Source organism: Rhineura floridana, chromosome 10 (genome assembly GCF_030035675.1).
Source record: "Rhineura floridana isolate rRhiFlo1 chromosome 10, rRhiFlo1.hap2, whole genome shotgun sequence".
NCBI lineage: Eukaryota > Metazoa > Chordata > Lepidosauria > Squamata > Rhineuridae > Rhineura > Rhineura floridana.
Window position 1 is genome coordinate 35683353 of NC_084489.1, and position 18764 is coordinate 35702116.

The 18764-nt window shown below is 40.1% G+C and overlaps 1 protein-coding gene across 4 annotated transcripts in view; it reads left to right on the top strand.

Annotated features, from left to right (window-relative positions):
* RFTN1 (raftlin, lipid raft linker 1) overlaps positions 1-18764 on the top strand; it is a 172486-nt gene that overhangs the window by 47973 nt on the left and 105749 nt on the right. For all 4 annotated transcript variants that reach the window (XM_061586949.1, XM_061586953.1, XM_061586951.1 and 1 more), the window contains exon 4: positions 17546-17654. In XM_061586949.1, the coding sequence (XP_061442933.1) occupies positions 17546-17654 (109 nt within the window). The remainder of the gene's footprint in view (positions 1-17545; positions 17655-18764) is intronic.

Consider the following 18764-nt stretch of genomic DNA (forward strand, 5'->3'; position numbering starts at 1 on the left):
CATAGGCAATCCTAATGAATTCAAGTCCCCCAACAAACACAACGAAGCTTCTGGATGATCTCTTCGTTTCTCCCTTGCCTGGGAGAAAGTTTTTACCAGTCAAAAAAAACCCTTTGACTGGTTTTAAAACTGAAAAAGCTTCCTCTGAGACGAGAGCTCATCTCAGAGTCAGGCACAAGCGAAGCAATCCTTCCCGGAAGTGCTATTTATTTATTTAATGATTGAATTTTTATACCGCCCCACTAGCATAGCTCTCTGGGCGGTGTACAACAAATATAATAAATACAATAGAATCACATAGAACAATACAAAAAATATAAATGCAAATCCATAATCTAAAACCAATTAAAACATATTTAGGAAAAGCTAAAATGCCTGATAAAATAGGAAGGTTTTAACTTGGCGCCGAAAGGATAGCAATGTCGGCGCCAAGCGCACTTCTTCAGGAAGACTATTCCACAGTTCGGGGGCCACCACTGAGAAGGCCCTAGTTCTTGTTACCATCCTCCGAGCTTCTCTATGAGTCGGAACTCGGAGGAGGGCCTTCGATGTTGAGCGTAGTGTACGAGCAGGTTCATATCGGGAGAGGCGTTCCAAAAGGTATTCCTGACATAAGATTCGCTTTGCTGTTTGTACTGCTCTCTCTGCTTTCCCATTGGCTTGTGGGTAAGGGGGACAGGCTGTAATGTGACAAAAGTCATATTTCTTTGTGAACAAAGTAAACTTCCTGAAAATTGCGGTCCATCCTCATCTGGCAAATATATTCTCCAGACAACTGATAACAGTAGAGCGTGTTGAATCAGGCATGTATGCAATCTCTATGTATCTGGAGAAATAGTCTATTGCAACTAAGTACTTTTGTCCTTGTAACTCACAGATGTCTGCTCCCACTCTCTTCCATGGTCTATCTAGCAATGGAGTAGTAATGAGTGGTTCCTTCCATTGTAAAGGTTTATGTGTCTGGCAAAACTCACAGTTTGTTATTGCCTTGAGGTCTTGCCTTATTCGTGGCCAGCAAACAGTCATTCTTGCACACTCTCTGCACTTAGTGATTCCTTGATGATTTTCATGGAGTTTTCCCAACATTTCCTGTTGCATTGTAGCAGGAATGACAATTCTATCACCAAAAAGGACTGTTCCTTCCAACTCTGTAAGGCTTCCCTTTTCTACAAAGAAAGGTTTAAGGTTAGTTGTCACTTCAGACATGTACAATGGCCAACCAGTTCTGACAAATTTCAGCACCGTTGAATGGTCTGGGTCAGTGCTTGTAGCTGCTTGAATGCATTGAAGGAGTGTGGTAGATATTGGTTTAGAAGCTTGTAGAAGATTTACATAGAGTTTGATTTCCTCAACTAACTGAGTTTCCAGTGGATTTCTTGACAGTGTGTCTGCTACAACAAGAGTTTTGCCTTGTCTGTATTCTGCTTGAGGATTGTACCTCGTCATGTGTAAAAGGAGTCGCTGACATTGTATTGGTATTCAATCCAGGTATTTGCAATTTATCAGTGGTACCAAGGGTTTATGGTCTGTACAGGGTGTAAATTATTCTAGCCCATAGAGATATTTTGAGAATTTTTCACAAGTCCAAACAGCAGCTAGACATTCCTTTTCTATCTGAGCATATTGGGTCTCAGCTTCTGTTAGTGTTCTTGAGCAATAGATCACTGGTTTCCACTCTCCATCATGATTTTGGAGTAGTATTCCTCCCAGGCCACAACTGCTGGCATCAGCACTCACTAAGGTCTGCCAGTTAACTTCATAGTAAGCGAGTATTGGAGCCTCTGTTAAGAGCTTTTTTTACTGTTGAGAAGGCCTTTTCTTGGCTTGGATGCCAACACCATATGCTGTCTGCTTTCAAAAGTGTATTTAGTGGGTGTAGTTTCTCTACCAAATTTGGCAAGAAGCATCCCAAATAATGTACCATGCCCAAAAATCTTTTTAGTCCTGTGATGGAGTCTGGAGGTTTGATTGCGGAAATAGCTTCTCCTTTCTTAGGATCTGGACTCATACCATGCTCATTTATGCAGTGTCCAAGATATGTAAGGTTTCTCTGGCGTAAGATGCATTTGCTGTTGTTGAGTCTTAACACTGCTGCCTTTACTATTACTAAGACTTTGGCCAATCTTTCATCATGTGCTGCCGTTGTGTCACCACAAACCAACACATAATCCATGAACACTGAAACGCCTTCCAAATGTTATAACAGCTCCGACATTTCTCTCTGAAACAGCTCAGGTGCACTTGAAATTCTAAATGGCAATCTCTTGAAGAGGTATCTTCCAAACAGAGTGATGAATGTAGTCAATTTAGCAGTGTCGGCACCTAGGCGGATCAGCCGGAATCCACTTGCAGCATCAAGCAATGAAAATACACAGTCATCCGCTAACTGTGGCAGGATATCATCCATAGTAGCAAGAATGTACTTTTCCCGCTTGACAGCTTTATTTAGATGTTTTAGATCCACACATGTGTACTGTTCCGTCCAGTTTTGGTACTGGAACCATTGGCGCACACCAATCAGTGTGTTGTTGTTGTTATGTGCCTTCTAGTCGATTACGACTTAAGGCAAGCCTATGAATCAGCGACCTCCAAGAGCATCTGTCATGAACCACCCCGTTCAGATGTTGTACGTTGAGGTCTGTGGCTTCCTTTATGGAATCAATCCATCTCTTCTTTGACCTTCCTCTTTTTCTACTCCCTTCTGTTTTTCCCAGCATTATTGTCTTTTCTAGTGAATCATGTCTTCTCATGATGTGTCCAAAGTATGATAACCTCAGTTTCATCATTTTAGCTTCTAGTGACAGTTCTGGTTTAATTTGTTCTAACACCCAATTATTAGTCTTTTTTGCAGTCCATGGTTTGCACAAAGCTCTCCTCCAACACCACATTTCAAATGAGTTTATTTTTCTCTTACCCACTTCTTTCACTGCCCAACTTTCACATCCATACATAGAGATCGGGAATACCATGGTCTGAATGATCCTGACATTGGTGTTCAGTGATACATCTTTACATTTGAGGACCTTTTCTAGTTCTCTCATAGCTGCCCTACCCTGTCCTAGCCTTCTTCTGATTTCTTGACTATTGTCTCCATTTTGGTTAATGATTGTGCCAAGGTATTGATAATCCTTGACAAGTTCAATGTTCTTATTGTCAACTGTAAAATTACATAACTGTTCTGTTGCCATTACTTTAGGCTTCTTGACATTCGGCTGTAGTCCTGCTTTTGTGCTTTCCTCTTTAACTTTCATCAGCATTCGTTTCAAATCATTACTGGTTTCTTCTAGTAGTATGGTATCATCTGCATATCTTAATTGATATTTCTCCCTCCAGTTTTGACACCTCCTTCATCTTGGTCCAATCCCGCTTTCCGTATGATATGTTCTGCGTACAGATTAAACAAATAGGGTGATAAAATACACCCCAGTCTCACACCCTTTCCTATTGGGAACCAATCGGTTTCTCCGCATTCTATCCTTACAGTAGCCTCTTGTGCAAAGTATAGGGTGTGCATCAGGACAATCAGATGTTTTGGCACCCCCATTTCTTTGAAAGCATTCCATAGCTTTTCATGATCTACACAGTCAAAGGCTTTGCTGTGATCTATAAATCACAGGGTGATTTTCTTCTGAAATTCCTTGGTCCGTTCCATTATCCAACGTATGTTTGCGATATGATCTCTGGTGCCTCTTCCCTTTCTAAATCCAGCTTGGACGTCTGGCATTTCTCACTCCATGTATGGTAAGAGCCTTTGTTGTAGAATATTAAGCATTACTTTACTTGCATGGGATATTACAGCAATAATTACTGCATTCTCTGGGATCTCCTTTCTTTGGAATTGGGATATATATTGAATGCTTCCAGTCTGTGGGCCGTTGTTTAGTTTTCCATATTTCTTGACAAATTTTTGTCAAAATTTGAACAGATTCAGTCTCAGTAGCTTGTAGCAACTCTATTGGTATGCCATCTGTTCCTGGTGAGTTGTTTCTTCCAAGTAGAGCCTCACATTGTAAAATTTCTGGTTCTTCATCATATGGTTCCTCTGTGAATGAATCTGTCATCCTGTCATCTCTTTTATAGAGTTCTTCAGTGTATTGCTTCCATCTTCCTGTGGAGTCAGAGTCGTGGAGTCGGAGTCAAACAGTAGAAAAATAGAGGAGTCGGAGTCGAAGGTCTGGCATACCGACTCCACAGCCCTGGGCTTCACAGAATTCAAGAAGTCTTTCTCCTGCTTCATTTCTGTCTCCCAAGCTCCATTTCCCCACAATTCCTAGTTCTTCTCTGTTCCCTGTTTTTGCATTCCAGGCCCCATGATTATCAGAACATCTTGTTTTGTTGTGTTATCAACTGCCTCCTGTACTTCTGCGTAAAATCTCTCCAATTCTTCTTCCGCGTTTGCCGTTGGAGCATAGACTTGGATGATGGTTATGTTAATAGGTTTCCCATTTAATCTCATTGATATCACTCGCTCAGACCTTGCGTTGTAGCTCCTAATTGCTTTTGCTACATCACTTCTCTGAATTCATTCCATAGTTCTTCTGGCTCTCTGTCAACTAAGTTTAAAGCCTCAAATCTGTTCCTTATTTGATCTTTATATGCTTCTGGGATGTTATTTAAATTGTATTTTGGCATTATGATTGCTTTGTTCTTCTTTAGCTTTACTCTGATTTTCAATACAACCAGTTCATGATCTGTACAGCAGTCTGCTCCTGGTCTTGTTTTTGCAGAAAGTATGGAACTTCTCCATGTTCTGCTACCAATTATATAATTAATTTGATTCCTATATTGACCATCTGGTGATGTCCAAGTGTACAGTCGTCTTTTCGGTTGTTCAAAAAATGTGTTTGCAAGAAACAAATGATTGGCTTCACAGAATTCAATAAGTCTTTCTCCTGCTTCATTTCTGTCTCCTAGGCCCCATTTCCCCACAATTCCTAGTTCTTCTCTGTTCCCTACTTTTGCATTCCAGTCCCCATGATTCAGAACGTCTTGTTTTGGTGTGTGATCAATTTCCTCCTGTACTTCTGCGTAAAATCTCTCCAATTCTTCTTCTTCTGTGTTTGCCATTGGAGCGTAGACTTGGATGATGGTTATTGTTAATAGGTTTCCCATTTAATTTCATTGATATCACTCGCTCAGATCTTGCGTTGTAGCTCCTAATTGCTTTTGCTACATCACTCCTCACTATAAAAGCAACCCCAGTTCTTCTTGATTTCTCATTTCCTGCATAAAATATTTTGTAGTTGCCTGACTGAAAATGTCCCATTCCCGTCCATTTTAATTCACTCGTACCAAGTATTGTAATGTTGATACATTCCATTTCTTGCTTGACAATGTCTAACTTACCCTGGTTCATGCTTCTCACATTCCATGTTCCTGTTGTGTGCGTCGTACAACTCCGGACTCTCCCTTCGCATCTGGGCTTCCTTTTGGCTTTGACCCAGCTGCGTCATTAGTCACAGTGCTACTCGTACTTGTCCTTTGTTCTTCCCCAGTAGCTTGGTGAGTGCCTTCTGACCTGGGGGTCTCATCTTCCAGCACTATCTCGTGTTTCATTTTGTATACTTTGTTCATAGGGTTTTCATGGTAAGAGGTATTCAGAGGTGGTTTACCATTGCCTTCCTTTGAGTTTGTATGCATCTTAGTCTGGTGTCTCAGCTTTGACCATTCCGCCTTGGGTGCCCCTGCTAGGAGTCTAGCCTCTTAGTCTAGACTCCTGATGGCTTTGCTCTCAGCTTCTTCAACACTCTCAAACCCCCTCACCACGTTAAGGTGTGCATCCTAAAGGGGGCACCTATCAGTAGGTTCTGTGATAGGTTCTATGACTCCACAGTGAACCATTCTATCCAGTCGTGCCTGTATTTTGGGTAGCAGCAGAACTGATATTGTTCTGGCAGTGTCAATAGCAGAAGGTACATTCCTTTCTTTGAGCCTTATCTGTACTGGTGGTGTCTTCAAAGTTCCAACTGTGTCAGGAATTTCTGTGGAAAGCTCATCTAAATGTTGCACCAGCCCTATCATAGTTGCAACATCTCAGCTTAGGAAGTTATTAGTCTTTGCACAGATAACATAGACCTTAAAGTCATAGTCATTGTCTCTATAGCAGGTTCTTGCTATGAAGTATCCCATGCAATTTAGATTTTGTCCTCCAGGACCAGTTAAAACTACTGCTGTTTGCTGGAGACTAAGTGGGTTAGAAAAAGACTTGTAAACAGACTCAGAAAGTATGGTGACATCTGCACCAGTGTCTATTTTAAACTTTATCAAGAGCTCACTGATTTGTAGTGATATTTCCCAAGGATCTGTGTAATTTTCCACTCATGTGGCTGGACCCAGAAAAAATTGTTCTTGACTTTCCTGCGGCTCCACAATTTCACTCACCATTCTAGTGCGGCACACAGCGGCAAAACGGCCTATTTTCTTACATTTGTGGCATTCTGCAGCCTTTACAGGACAGACTGCGCTTTGTGTATGCTGTTTTCCACATCCTGTGCATCTAGGGGCTTTTATTTTAGCAATAGACATTTGTTTCTGGTATTTTGGAGTTTGGGGTTTCCATTTCTGCAGGGGCTTCTAGGTTATTTCTTGCAGCCCTTTTAAAGCATCCTGGTCTTGGACCTGGCCTTTTATAAGCTCTGAATTTCCTATCATCTCCACAGCCCTCTCCAAAGTGAATTGGATTCCATCTGCAGCGTCTGGGACAGGTTTTTATCAAAAATTCCCACTACCAATCAGTCTCTGAGCATTTTACCCCTGGTGTCCCCAAAAGCACATTCATCAGCTTTCTCATGCAACCATCTTTTGCAGGCCTCAGCAGATTCCCCTGGTTTCTGATGTCTCTGGTGAAAGCATGCCCTCTCATGAATGAGATTTTTCTTTGGCACAAAATATTCACCATATTTTCCCAGGACTAGGAGATAAACATCCTGGTCCTCTGTAGCAGCAAACTCAAATGATTTAAATATCTGCTCTGCTTGCTGGCCCATGCCATAAATCAAGGAGCATACATGAATTTCTTCCTTCTCTTCATTCATTTTTGTAGCAATGCAGTATCTGGAAAACCTCTGCTTCCAATCTGGCCATGCTGCAGGCCTGGTGAAATCAAAGTCCTCTAGTGGGGAAAACTTTGCCATTGCTTTCCTTTGGGTTTTTTTTTCCAGTTGCCCCAGGAGCTCTGCTACTCCGGAGACACTGTGAGGATTTCTTAACTTCTCACACCATGTTATATTGATCAGGATGAGACTGGGGATAAAATAGAGCTTCTTTATTTAATAATTCTTAAACAGTAAAACATCCGTGCTTGTTCTGTGCTAGGCCTCTCAGCACACACAACACTGACTAACTCCAGTAACTAAATCAGTCTAGCTCCCCCCCAGGGTGTGTAATACCCTCTAGAGAAAGTTAACTCTTTGTTTGCTGTGCATCTAACCTAAAGACACATTTCACTACAGCATGAGTTTCTCCTGGGCAATGGGGTGAGAGGCTGATACCTCTTTTGAATCTTTTACATATGCCAGAGATTTTGAGAGATGAATGGAGCTTTTCTCCTCCACAGGACAAAGGGAGAAACCCAGCCTCCACTCTGTGATGGGTAGAGAATGCATGGTCTCTTACCTTCTTGTAATACAGTCAGCAGGAGGAAATTTAGAATTGCTGGTGATGAATGCTTTTGTGAAACTAGTGGTAAGAATGGGCAGACAATTTTATATAAAAAATAACATTGGGCCTGAATGAGTTACATTTTGATGTTCTTTTATCAATGTGTTTACTGCTTCTTCTACAGTTGTTTCTATACCAGTAGCAGAGTGCCTAAGCTTATGTGGGTTGCTTTGTCATAGTTAACAATGGTACAGGCAATTATCAGACTTCTGAAGTACATAGCCTGCTTGGCTACTAACCATTTTTCCACAGTAACCCACATGGGTGGAAGCTGTGTTGTCAATGTGTAGGAGTAAGCACACATTCCACCACTGTGGTGGTACTAGAATGTCTGACCAAAGCCTCAGAAGCTGCAGTTTTCCATTAAATAACAAAAGAAAGGGACAGCTCAGCAATCAGCCAACCCCGGTTTCCATATGAATTATTAGGCCCAAGATCTGAAGATGGCTTGTCATAAATGAAAGGCAACGGAATAAATGAAGATGGGTAAAACTTGGACACCTGCGGCTATGAGCTTATCAATCTTTTCTGTTGACAGTTGAGGTAATACAGTTTGACAGCTGTTATCTTTTGCGTTATGCATGAAATAAAACATGTAGCTGTGATGGGTAAACTACCTGTATTAATCCCGTGTTAATAAGAAGCTTGTTAAACAAAAAAGAGTGCATGCAATCTTAGTCTTTAACCAAAACATTTGGTCAGAAGTTGGATTGCTTGTATCCATAATAAGTGGGAAAATGTCTAATTTTGACATATTGCTGAATAGGCTGTAGCTAGTGCTCATTTTTATCTGGCATATGCAGAAACTTTAAGATTACTGGAGGCTCAGTTGTAAGTGCAAATTCATTAACAGAAGATGCATGCCCTAATAATTTAGCTAGGGCTGCGTGTTATTTTCAGCAGTCCTGATTAAGAATTCTGACAAACTGCATGTTGTTAAAGCTTTTAGCCTTGTTGGTGGGGCACAGCAGAGTTTCTGTTAAGTCTTCTCCATATAGTATAATGTATATTGAATCCTTCACCAAGAATTGTTTGATTTAGCCTTGTACATAGTGCTATATGTATCTATGCCTAATTTCCCCCCCTCCTATTCTATTTATAGCACCCAGAATCAGAATTGATTGATTTTGTTTATTCAGTGTGCTGTAATGTAGAGTATAAAATAATGTAATATTTGAATTAATATGTGCTGGCATTGGTATTTTGAGTTTTTGTTCCAGCTTCTTTTTAAGCGGACAGTTGAAGACTTGGAAAGCTTTAGTTTTGCATCTTGGAAAAGTTTAACTGAAACTAGTGCCAGTTCAGCTGTGTTGCTACTGACATGGTACAGTCCTTTCAGATGATTGTACTACTTTGCATTTCATATTGTTTGTTTTTAAAGTGTCCTCACATGAAAATTGTGCCCCACATGGAAAACTTACTCTGTGATCTGCAAATTTTTCATGAGAACACAAATGACCTGTAACATGAAATCTGAGATAGTACGGTGAGATGAGACACTGCCTTATGTTAATAACAACTTTTGCTTCATCAGCCCTTGTTGATTGTGATAATGTAGATGACTCTAAGGATAAATCTTCAGTCTCTTTTTCTCCCAATGATCAAGTAAGTGCATGTGGGGCAGGGGGGAGAGAGGTCTGCTGAAATTCTTAATTGGATCATTACTGAGTACAGCAGGTAGAATGGTTTCATGTGAACTTTGTTTCCAGAGCATCCAAGTTGCAGTGGATAAAATTGCTTTTTTCCTTTCTTGTGGTCAAATAGTGTTGTGCATGTCAGCCTGCACCCACCCCTGGACAATTTCAAGTAATGCTTAGTAGATGTGCAATATGGTTTCCAATTGTTTTTGCTCCACAAACCCCAACAATTTTTTTTCTTATACTGCAAGAACACATCTACACACTACAGGTCACCACATGTAAAGAAACCTATGGATGTTATGTTTCTCTGCACATGCTGAACAATGTCATATGAAACATAGCGGTCAATTCTGGCATATTGCCCACCAGCAGAAAAAAGTGCAGGTATATTGACGAAGATGCAGAGACTTGAGGAGAGGTTTGGCATACTTGAAATGAGTGGCCTTTGGGTTGCCAGTTGAGACACAGGTTAATGAGACTTCTTTTAAATAATCTTGACCGTGGGATTGTTTGCCTTCTGGTTGAACAAACTGCCATTCACTGGTGCTATGACTGTTTCAGTGTTCAGTTGAGTGAAAAAATATCCCCAAGATGTTTTTAAACTTAATCTTCACAGCTGAATGCATTTGGTTTCTGTTACTTTGTGGTGATCATGCACATCCCAAAATATGAGCATATGCAAAATCTCTTAACCTGTGAGGTTTTTTAAGAAGAACAAGCTAATCATAACAGAAATCTCTAGCTTTATATGTGTGCTTATTTAATTGAGCAAAAAGGCACCTCTAGTAGTATGCTTAGCAAATAACATTTCCCCCTTACATTTTATGCCTCCGTTTCATTCACTATAGCACTTAAATATTATAGAATTTCATTCTTGTGTTTCAAATGTAGTGCCACAGTGTCAATATTTTAGAGCAGTTTTTTTAGTGAGAACTCCCCCAGGGTTTCTGCAAAATTTTACAGCCTCCCACCTCAATCACTTCACTTTCCCCTGTCAGTCACTCCTCAAACTCAAGTTTCACACTGAAAAGTTAATGAACCCTCAGTAACACAGCTCTGAAAAGTATTCTGATTGTTCAATGATTTGAATAATATTATTAATTATCACAAATTCTTACCTTTGAATTTTGTAACAGTTAAATAATGTACTTAATGTGTTTACCTTTGAGAGGGGAACAGAGGAGAAGCTGAGATTCCCCAGGATATTGCAACATGTTATGGGTTTTTTTCTAGCAATAAAATAAAATAAAACAAAACATTGGAAACCACTATTTGATGCTAATTGTATCATTAGAAACTACATCAGCTTTATTAAAAAAAGGAACAAAAGGTGTATCAGCCCCCACTGATTTTCTGCTGGACTGCAGCATGAGGGGAGAGGAGGTTTAACCATTAGTTGCCTAGCTGCAATTTTGACAAAAATTGTACCCATACACCCACTGTTATTTATTGGTACAAGTGAGAACTTTAGGCTAATATGAGAGTGTTTGTGTGTGCGCGCATGAGAGAGAGAGAGAGAGAGAGAGATTTTCATTGGGATTATGGCTGAGGAGGAAAGGGTTAAACCTGCTCATATGCTGCAGACTGATGAAAATCACCCCCATGCCTATTGTTAAATTTAAAACCTGATGTAGTTTCTAATGATACATTCAGCATCATGTCATTTGACCGATAGAGGTATGGAAGTAGGAGCAATCAAGTGCAGCCTCATGAACTAAGGATAGCTGAAGATGTTGTTATATGAAAAATGTGATTATATACTCACTCTCTCTTTCACAGAGATGAAGCTGCAAAGGGTTGCACCAGAACTGGCTCATTATCACCTTGTGCCTCCGTTGCTTCCCATATATCTAGAAATAACACATATCCATGTATGTAGTATGCAGATATGGCTATGAACTGAGGCTGGATTGAATTAATGTGCTTTAATTATGAAATAAATACTAAAGGGTGATGAGGAAATTTCAGATTGATAAGGAGGGGAATTTTTGAGATGGGTATGAGGAGGCAGCAGATGTGAGGTTTAATCTTGGGAGTGCTTGTTCACAGTGATTCTCACATGACAGAACTGATTCACACTGATTTACACTTTCAGGAAAGCCCCTTACAGAAGAGGAATTGCCAGTGGGTGACAGTTTATTACAGTGCATGTCTCTTTTATAAATTGTGTCACTTCTAGTAAACTGGACAGAATAAGAAAATGAGGGGCATATTACATATGTGTATTGAATGAAGTAGATGTAGAAAAAGGTCATTTAGAGGTTCAAAAAGGCATTATGACCAATTCCCAATGTCATCTTGTTTTCTAACTATCACATAATTGCCCTCATGTGTTTTGCATAAGTGTTCAACATATCTTGTTCTATTGGAATTATGTCAAATTTACCTAGGCCAGAACAATTTAAACAAGTCACTGAAGGACTTATCTTCTATTGCTTTATATCACTACATTTTCCTTTAACAAGATGCTTTTATCTTTTTTGAGCTGAACTTTTCAAAATCTAATTTGAATTGCTATGTTTGTACTTTTCAGTCTAATTATTGTGTGTCTGACATAAACGTGTTTTCCCTCATAGGGTTCACTTCAGGTCACCAGAATCACAGAGGGTTATAGCTCAATATGGTACTGTGATAGAAAGGCTCATATAGATAGACTAGACTTGAGTTTAAATTCTATACCGAGTCCTACAAATAATCTTGACCAAGTCAGTATTTCTTAATCCAGGGATGGGGTGGCCCTCCAGATGTTGCTGGACTACAGGTCCCACTATCCCTCAGCATTGGCCATGCTGGATGCGGCTGATGGGAATTGTAGTCTGACAACATCTAGAAAGCCACGGATTGCTCACTCATGGCTTTCTTACATACTTTTTAGAAGGATAAAAAAGCTTACATTCCATGCGTTAACATTTTTTAAAGAGGAAGAATAGGACACTCATGTGATAAAAACGCCCTGTACGTTGTCCTTCTTTTAAACTCTGGTTATTTATTAGTCACATCTCTCTGAAGTGACCCAAGGCTACTTATGTTAAAACTTACATTACATTTCATTTTGAGTTGAAAGTGTTGTATAAAGCAGGGGGAAACCGCCTCCTTGGAGCCTGAGAAATTATTGCTAGTTATATATGGTACGAATAGGCTAAGGAGAGGGTTTGATCTGTATAGCACATCATCAATAGAGTAAACTATCACAAGAAAGTGAAAATAAACTACTGATCTGGTGCTGCATTGTAATTCTTAATACTCAAGAAACTGCATACTCAGACACTTGGTGAAAGAAGATACAATGAATTTACACTGGATGATGAATGGATGGATACCCTGCCTTTTCACTGCAGCCCTGAGAAATACATAATACAATATACAGTTAAGACAAACCAAGAGCTAAAATAATTGGTAACAGCTGCTAAAATACCAAACAATCATAAAACCAACAGCTTAAAGTCCGATTAAAAATTGCCAATTAAGTGGCAGGGGAGGAAGTTCCCAAGAGGACTACCATGGAAAAGGTCCTATCTCTGGTACCCACCAATCTTATAGTTCTTGATAGAGGTCTAGAGAGCAGGGCAGATTCACACTGGAGTAGGTGGTTCTTCAACTAACCCAGGCCCAAGCCTTCATTTTAAATTGTTTGTGGAAACTAATGAAATTCACAGTATTGGTTTAATATGATCAGAAATCCTGCCCTGCTCCCTGAGCATTCTGGGAGCTATATTATGTATATTATGCATCAATTGTATTTAAACAATATTTAAAGGTAGGCCTATGTAGAGAGCATTACAAGAGTCTTGTCTGGATGTAACCAGGATGTGAGTAACTGAAGATACAGATCTGATAAAACTGAGTTTTGCATCTAATTTTTGTTTATTTTATTTTTAGTTAGGTCACTCCTTAGCCTTAGCTAAGCTTTGGAAGCACCATACAAAGAAGATAAGATGCCTTATATTGAGTCAGACTAGAGTCTTGCTCAGTCCTACTTGGAGATGCCAGAGACTGAACTTGGGACCTTTTACATGCAAAACACGTTCGACCACTACACTATGGCCCTTCCCTTGTGTATATATATTGATTTAAAACACATTGCTCTTAGATGAGCAGTAAGATAGCAGAATTACTATGTGCTAGCATTTACACATGGCTCCTTTCAAGCATTTACACATGGCTCCTTTCAAGCAGCTTTGATCATTACAGAACATGGTGGAAACAGGAAGTGCAAATGCTGTACCCTTCCTGTTCTCTGCACTTCTCTGTTTCATCTAAAATACAACTTGTACTTTTTATCCTGGAGGAAGGTGTGGATGTTCTATTTCTGGCACTATGGAGACACTTGTGCTTCCTATCCACCCTGTGTTCTGTAGTATCGGAAGCTATTCTTCAAGTTATATTGCAAGCAGTTACTTCATTTATAAAGTCTGAAAATGCTTTACAGAATTACTCAAATACAATGTAGGTTTAGTAGGTTTCCCCGAAATGACAAGCTTTTAATGAAGTTGGTTTTAGTAATGGTTTCAGAATATATATGGCTCTGTACATTGGCATGCCTTTTTGAAGTTAATGGTTTTGAAGGGTATTTCACATTAGCATGCTGCATGATGTTCATGGGATACAACATGTACAAACTAAGCATTTGTGCATTTGTTTTTTTATGGATGAGTTTTCAGTAATATAACAGGAAATCAAATTCCTCTTTTTATCTTCGCTAGCCTGCATATTAATTAAAATGTGAATATTTCAAACAGCTATTCAGCCTAAACCTCTCCCAAAGTCTAATGCATTCACAGAGAAATGGGAGAAAGTAGGGATCCATCTTCATGTTAAGCAGTGAGACAGTAATTTTCATGGTTTTCAAAGACTTCTGTATATTCTGTAGAACTTCAGGGAGAGGTGCAGTTAATGACCCAAAATAATGACTGTCTGCCAAAGCCCCTTAATGCTACGTTATTGGTTTGTATCATGGGGAAAACAGAAAGCAGAGGATTCTAGCCTACATTTTGGTAGGCTACTGCTCTGTTTGTGGCCATATACTCGTAAGCCTTTTTCCTGACCAATTATTGGAGATTCAGACATAGGGTTGCCAGGCTCAGGGCCTGAGACTGACCCTGTATCTTTAGGAGAAGAGAAAGTCAGCCAGGTCAGGTGTTCTTGCAACACTGTAATGGGAAAAACCACAAGGTGGAATTCTCCCTTCCCCTGCACAACTTTTAAAGATACAGAAGACCTCTTGGTTGCCAGGCTGGGCCTCCAAGAGGTCTTCTGTATCTTTAAAAGTTGTGCAGGGGGAAGGGAGAATTCCACCTTGTGGTTTTTCCCATTACAGTGTTGCAAGAACAACTGCACGTGGCTTTCTCTTCTCCTAAAGATACAGGATCAGTCCCAGGCCCTGAATCTAGCAACCCTATTCAGAGATGATATGAAGTTTTACCTCTAAACATGGTATAACATTTAGGGCTCGTTCACATGGCGACTTACTGCGAGATTGGTGCTACTTGCATCCCCATTTAATTTGCATGGATCACATGACGTTGCAGGCAATAAGCAGGCAATCAGCAGCTATCACACAGTTTCCCCATATCAAACTAATCCAATTCTAACCTAAAAAGGGAAGGTAAAAATGTCTCCAGTTCATATTTCTAGGGCTTGCAGATACTTTACTCTGATGCTTTTAGGTGGGTGTGTCAATCGTTCCCCTCTCTATGCCCACACATCCTCCTGCTCCCTTTGTCCATATCATTTCCTGCTGGTTCCCGTTCTGTAAGCCTGCTACAAATGGTGCTTTGTTTTTCTTCCCTCTCCCAACATCTGCACAAAAGCATGACTTTGTTCAAACAAATATTTGTATTTCAGCTAGCAGTGAAAATATAAATAATTGCACTTTAGGTTTTTTTTAAATGAAACTTACTCTGGAACAAACTGAGCATGCTCAGTTGCCAAGGTAACCAGAGTAAGTGGTGTTTTGACTTTAAGAGGGCATGGTCATTAGGAAGCTGCCTGATTGATCCTTTCCCTTCAGCGTGAATGGAAAACAGTGATTGGAAGGTAGGAAGTGTGAATCTTGGAAATTAATGCGATGGCAAAAGCTTCATCTTTAATATGAAGTTCAACTCCCATGTGAATGAACCCTTAACCACAGTGTGTTATGAAAGTGTTTGTTATGGTCATTGTTCCTGGTTATTCACTGATAAAGTGATCAATCGCATTGGCACTTCTGTGTGTGGAACTTGTCTCTTTATTTCCAAGGACTGGAGACTGGTTTTGGAGCCAGCACAAAAAGTGGTTGTAGAGAAAAGTAGGGTAGAACCACCATGTAATGCCTGGCAGTACTGCACTCCACACATACCACCTAAGATGTGATCAGTATTGCAAACACCTGTTTGAGGAGTGAGGGAGCAAATCAGCAGTGGTCTCAGATCTGTTCTTCCCATCTCCTGCTTTCACTTGCTGTATTATCACTTTGCATTGTTGAAAACAGCATGCACATATTTTGTCAAGGTTTCCACTTTACTTCAACACATGGTTTTTGCCTTATCTATTGTGCCTCACAGAAGCAATTAAAAATGCTGAATCCCAGTTGTAGGAAACATGTATGTGTGGATGATCAAGCAAGGTTGGTTTCACTCCTCACCTTGTACACTCAGTTGGTTCTTTTAATTTTTAATGTGTTAATTTGGTGCTCTTTAGACATTTTGGAGTAAGAATGGTTTAGGAGCAGAGGAAGTACACCTCACAACACACACATGTGTGCTTGTGGATCAGGAAGTACAGCATGCATGTGCACAAGCATGAGCGCGTGCCCACACACACACACACACATATTGGATACCATAGGGTCTTGATTCTTCTCTGTTGCTCTAGAGTAGTACTCAAATCAGTGGGTTTAAATTCCAAGCAAGAGGATTTCAACTAAACATTTGGAGGAACTTGCTGAGCTGATGGACAGTGCACAGACTGTCTTGGAAAGTGATGCTCTTCTTTGTTAGAGGTTAGGCTATCTTTCAAAGAATACTGTAGCAAGGGTTGGATTAGAATGCCTTTGAAGTTCCTTCCAACTCTGGTTCTGTGATTCTTTTATTAAGGCAACTTCCCTCTCCTCTTTTCCCAACTGAAACCCTCAACCTTCATTGCCTTTTGATACGTTCAGTTTTTATCAGACTGTTCTGAGCTTTTTTTGTTTTTAAATTCTGCAAAAATATTTGGCATGCCTGAGGAGACCCCTAAGTATTAGTAAACCCCCACTCCTTTGAATGTGGATGGCCCTATTTTCCTGCTCAGCTAATCGGCATGGCACTAGAAGAAATCATAATCTACAATCATGTTTTTATTCTTCCTCCTCTGGAAAAGGAAATTACTGGATCCCTAGAAAACCAAAAGGGACCCTACACTTCCTCTTTAACCTTAACAGTGACCATGACTTGTCCTATGTGGTTTCAGTTCTAATGTTTTAGCAAAGAGAAAAGGGCATGTAGGGTAAAATGAAAAAAAGTGACTTAAAAAAACTTTTATATAATGTCCCACAGGAAATATTGCAATCTTGGGCTGCCTTAACAGCCATTTTCACTCTTCAGCATTCCAGTCCCATGGTTCTGAAAGTGTTAGAAGCTTAGGAAGTACCTAGGGACCACCTTCATCTGTAGTGAGCAGGCAATTTGAGTGTCTGACAGCTGGTACTGATCGGTTTGGAACACTCAAAAGATTGTGTGGAGTTCTCCCTGCTGTTTGGCTAATATGAAGCTACTGTTTTGGCTCAAGTAGCATAGCTGTGCAGTTCCCTCAAAACCATAGCAGCAATTTTGTATTCTTCCTGTTCAAAACAACTTGGCTGGTAAATCAAGAAGGGTGATCTTTCATTGTGTGACAAAAATTGCAGTACTGTAGCTTTAAGTCAGTATGTGAAAACAGTGTGGTGTTTTATTAAACTTGCCCTTCTAGTTTTTTTAAAGATAATTTGACTTATTGTACACATTCAAAGTTAAAATGTAAATTTCATGTTCTAAAATACCAAATGTATGTTACAGTGTTTAAATAAGTTCTAGTTTAAGCACTCTGATTCAAAAGACTCCCACGTTCTTTCTTTTTTAGTTTCTTACTATTTTAGGATATCCATGGACCTCTTAAGTTCCTCTTATACAGTTCAGTGCCGTATGCCATTGTATGTCTAGGAACTACAATTAGTTTGAAATATGCATAAAACATGATAATTTTTTGTGCCTTGTCACTTGCTTTTGAGAGCGTTTTTCTTTTCTTTTCAGATCCCTGAAAAATGATGCTGTCAGTGAAGGAACTACTTTAGAGATAGAAAGTTGCTTCTCCTCGGACCACCTTCCAGATAAATCAAAGATGCCAGATCTTATTAAGAAAGTAAGTGGAAGCAAAATTCTTGCAAATAACAAGTTAACACAGTTATTTCTGGAACGATACTAAGTTACTGCTGTTTACAAAAGGTATGGAACATTGTGCTGTCTTTCTGATATACACACTCATCTGTCTTGTTGAAATTAAGTTCTAAAAATTAGAACTGGTGTAAGCCTCTTGTTGTTCTGATTAACACTACAGAGATCTGTGCCTTTCCCTTAAGCTCAATTTTTAATCCTTAGTTTACATTGCTGATGCCTAATGCTATTCAATCCTAAATTTGGGGGGCCACAGAATGAAAAAAAGGAAGATCAAGTGAGACATAACAGCTGTAATGAAAATGAGCCATAGATTTATTGTATTATGAGTTCCCAAATTGTGTATAAAGAAGGCAGCAACAAGGCTGACTAAGCGTTGCTGATATGAACTTGTCCATAGATCTTCATCCAGTGGGTTGGGACGAACAGGTGAGTTGTGAGACCTTGTCAGGTGGGTTGTGGCAAAGCTGTTTCTCCCATGTTGGATTCCAGCTAAGGAAGACCAGACCAAAGGAGCACTGCATGCAGTGTCTAGGCTAGGATACATTCTTCTGTTGAGACACTCCTTATATCAATTTCCATAAATGCTGCAACGTGGCAGGAAAAAGGCACAAGCCTTTTTCAATAAGATACATATTTCTGGACAGCCACATATCCCACTTTTCTGTACCCATGCCTGTATTGAGCAGGGGCACTATGTTCACTTACTAGTCTATTTTTCTTGAATTCTCCTAGTATGGAAATATGCTGGGGACTGGAACCAGAAATGTCAGCTATGGTGAGATAGTAGCTTGCTTGCCCACCCAGCTGTTGCCATCGTGGCAGCAGCTGTGACCCCAGGAAGTGATGGCAGGAGTCTGGTGGCAGCAGCTGTGGGGGCTCAGGAAGGGACAACAGGAGTCTGGTGGTGGCAGGAAGTGGCAGTTGGAGGGAGCAGGGATGACACATCATCCTCATCCCACTCCCTGCAACTTGAAATAGGATTGGGTCAGGGAAAATGTTTCTTGCTGGACAGAGAAAGGGATCCGTTTATGGGTTTGTGTCTGTACAATTGCAAAGTTCCTAATGCCTTGAGTAG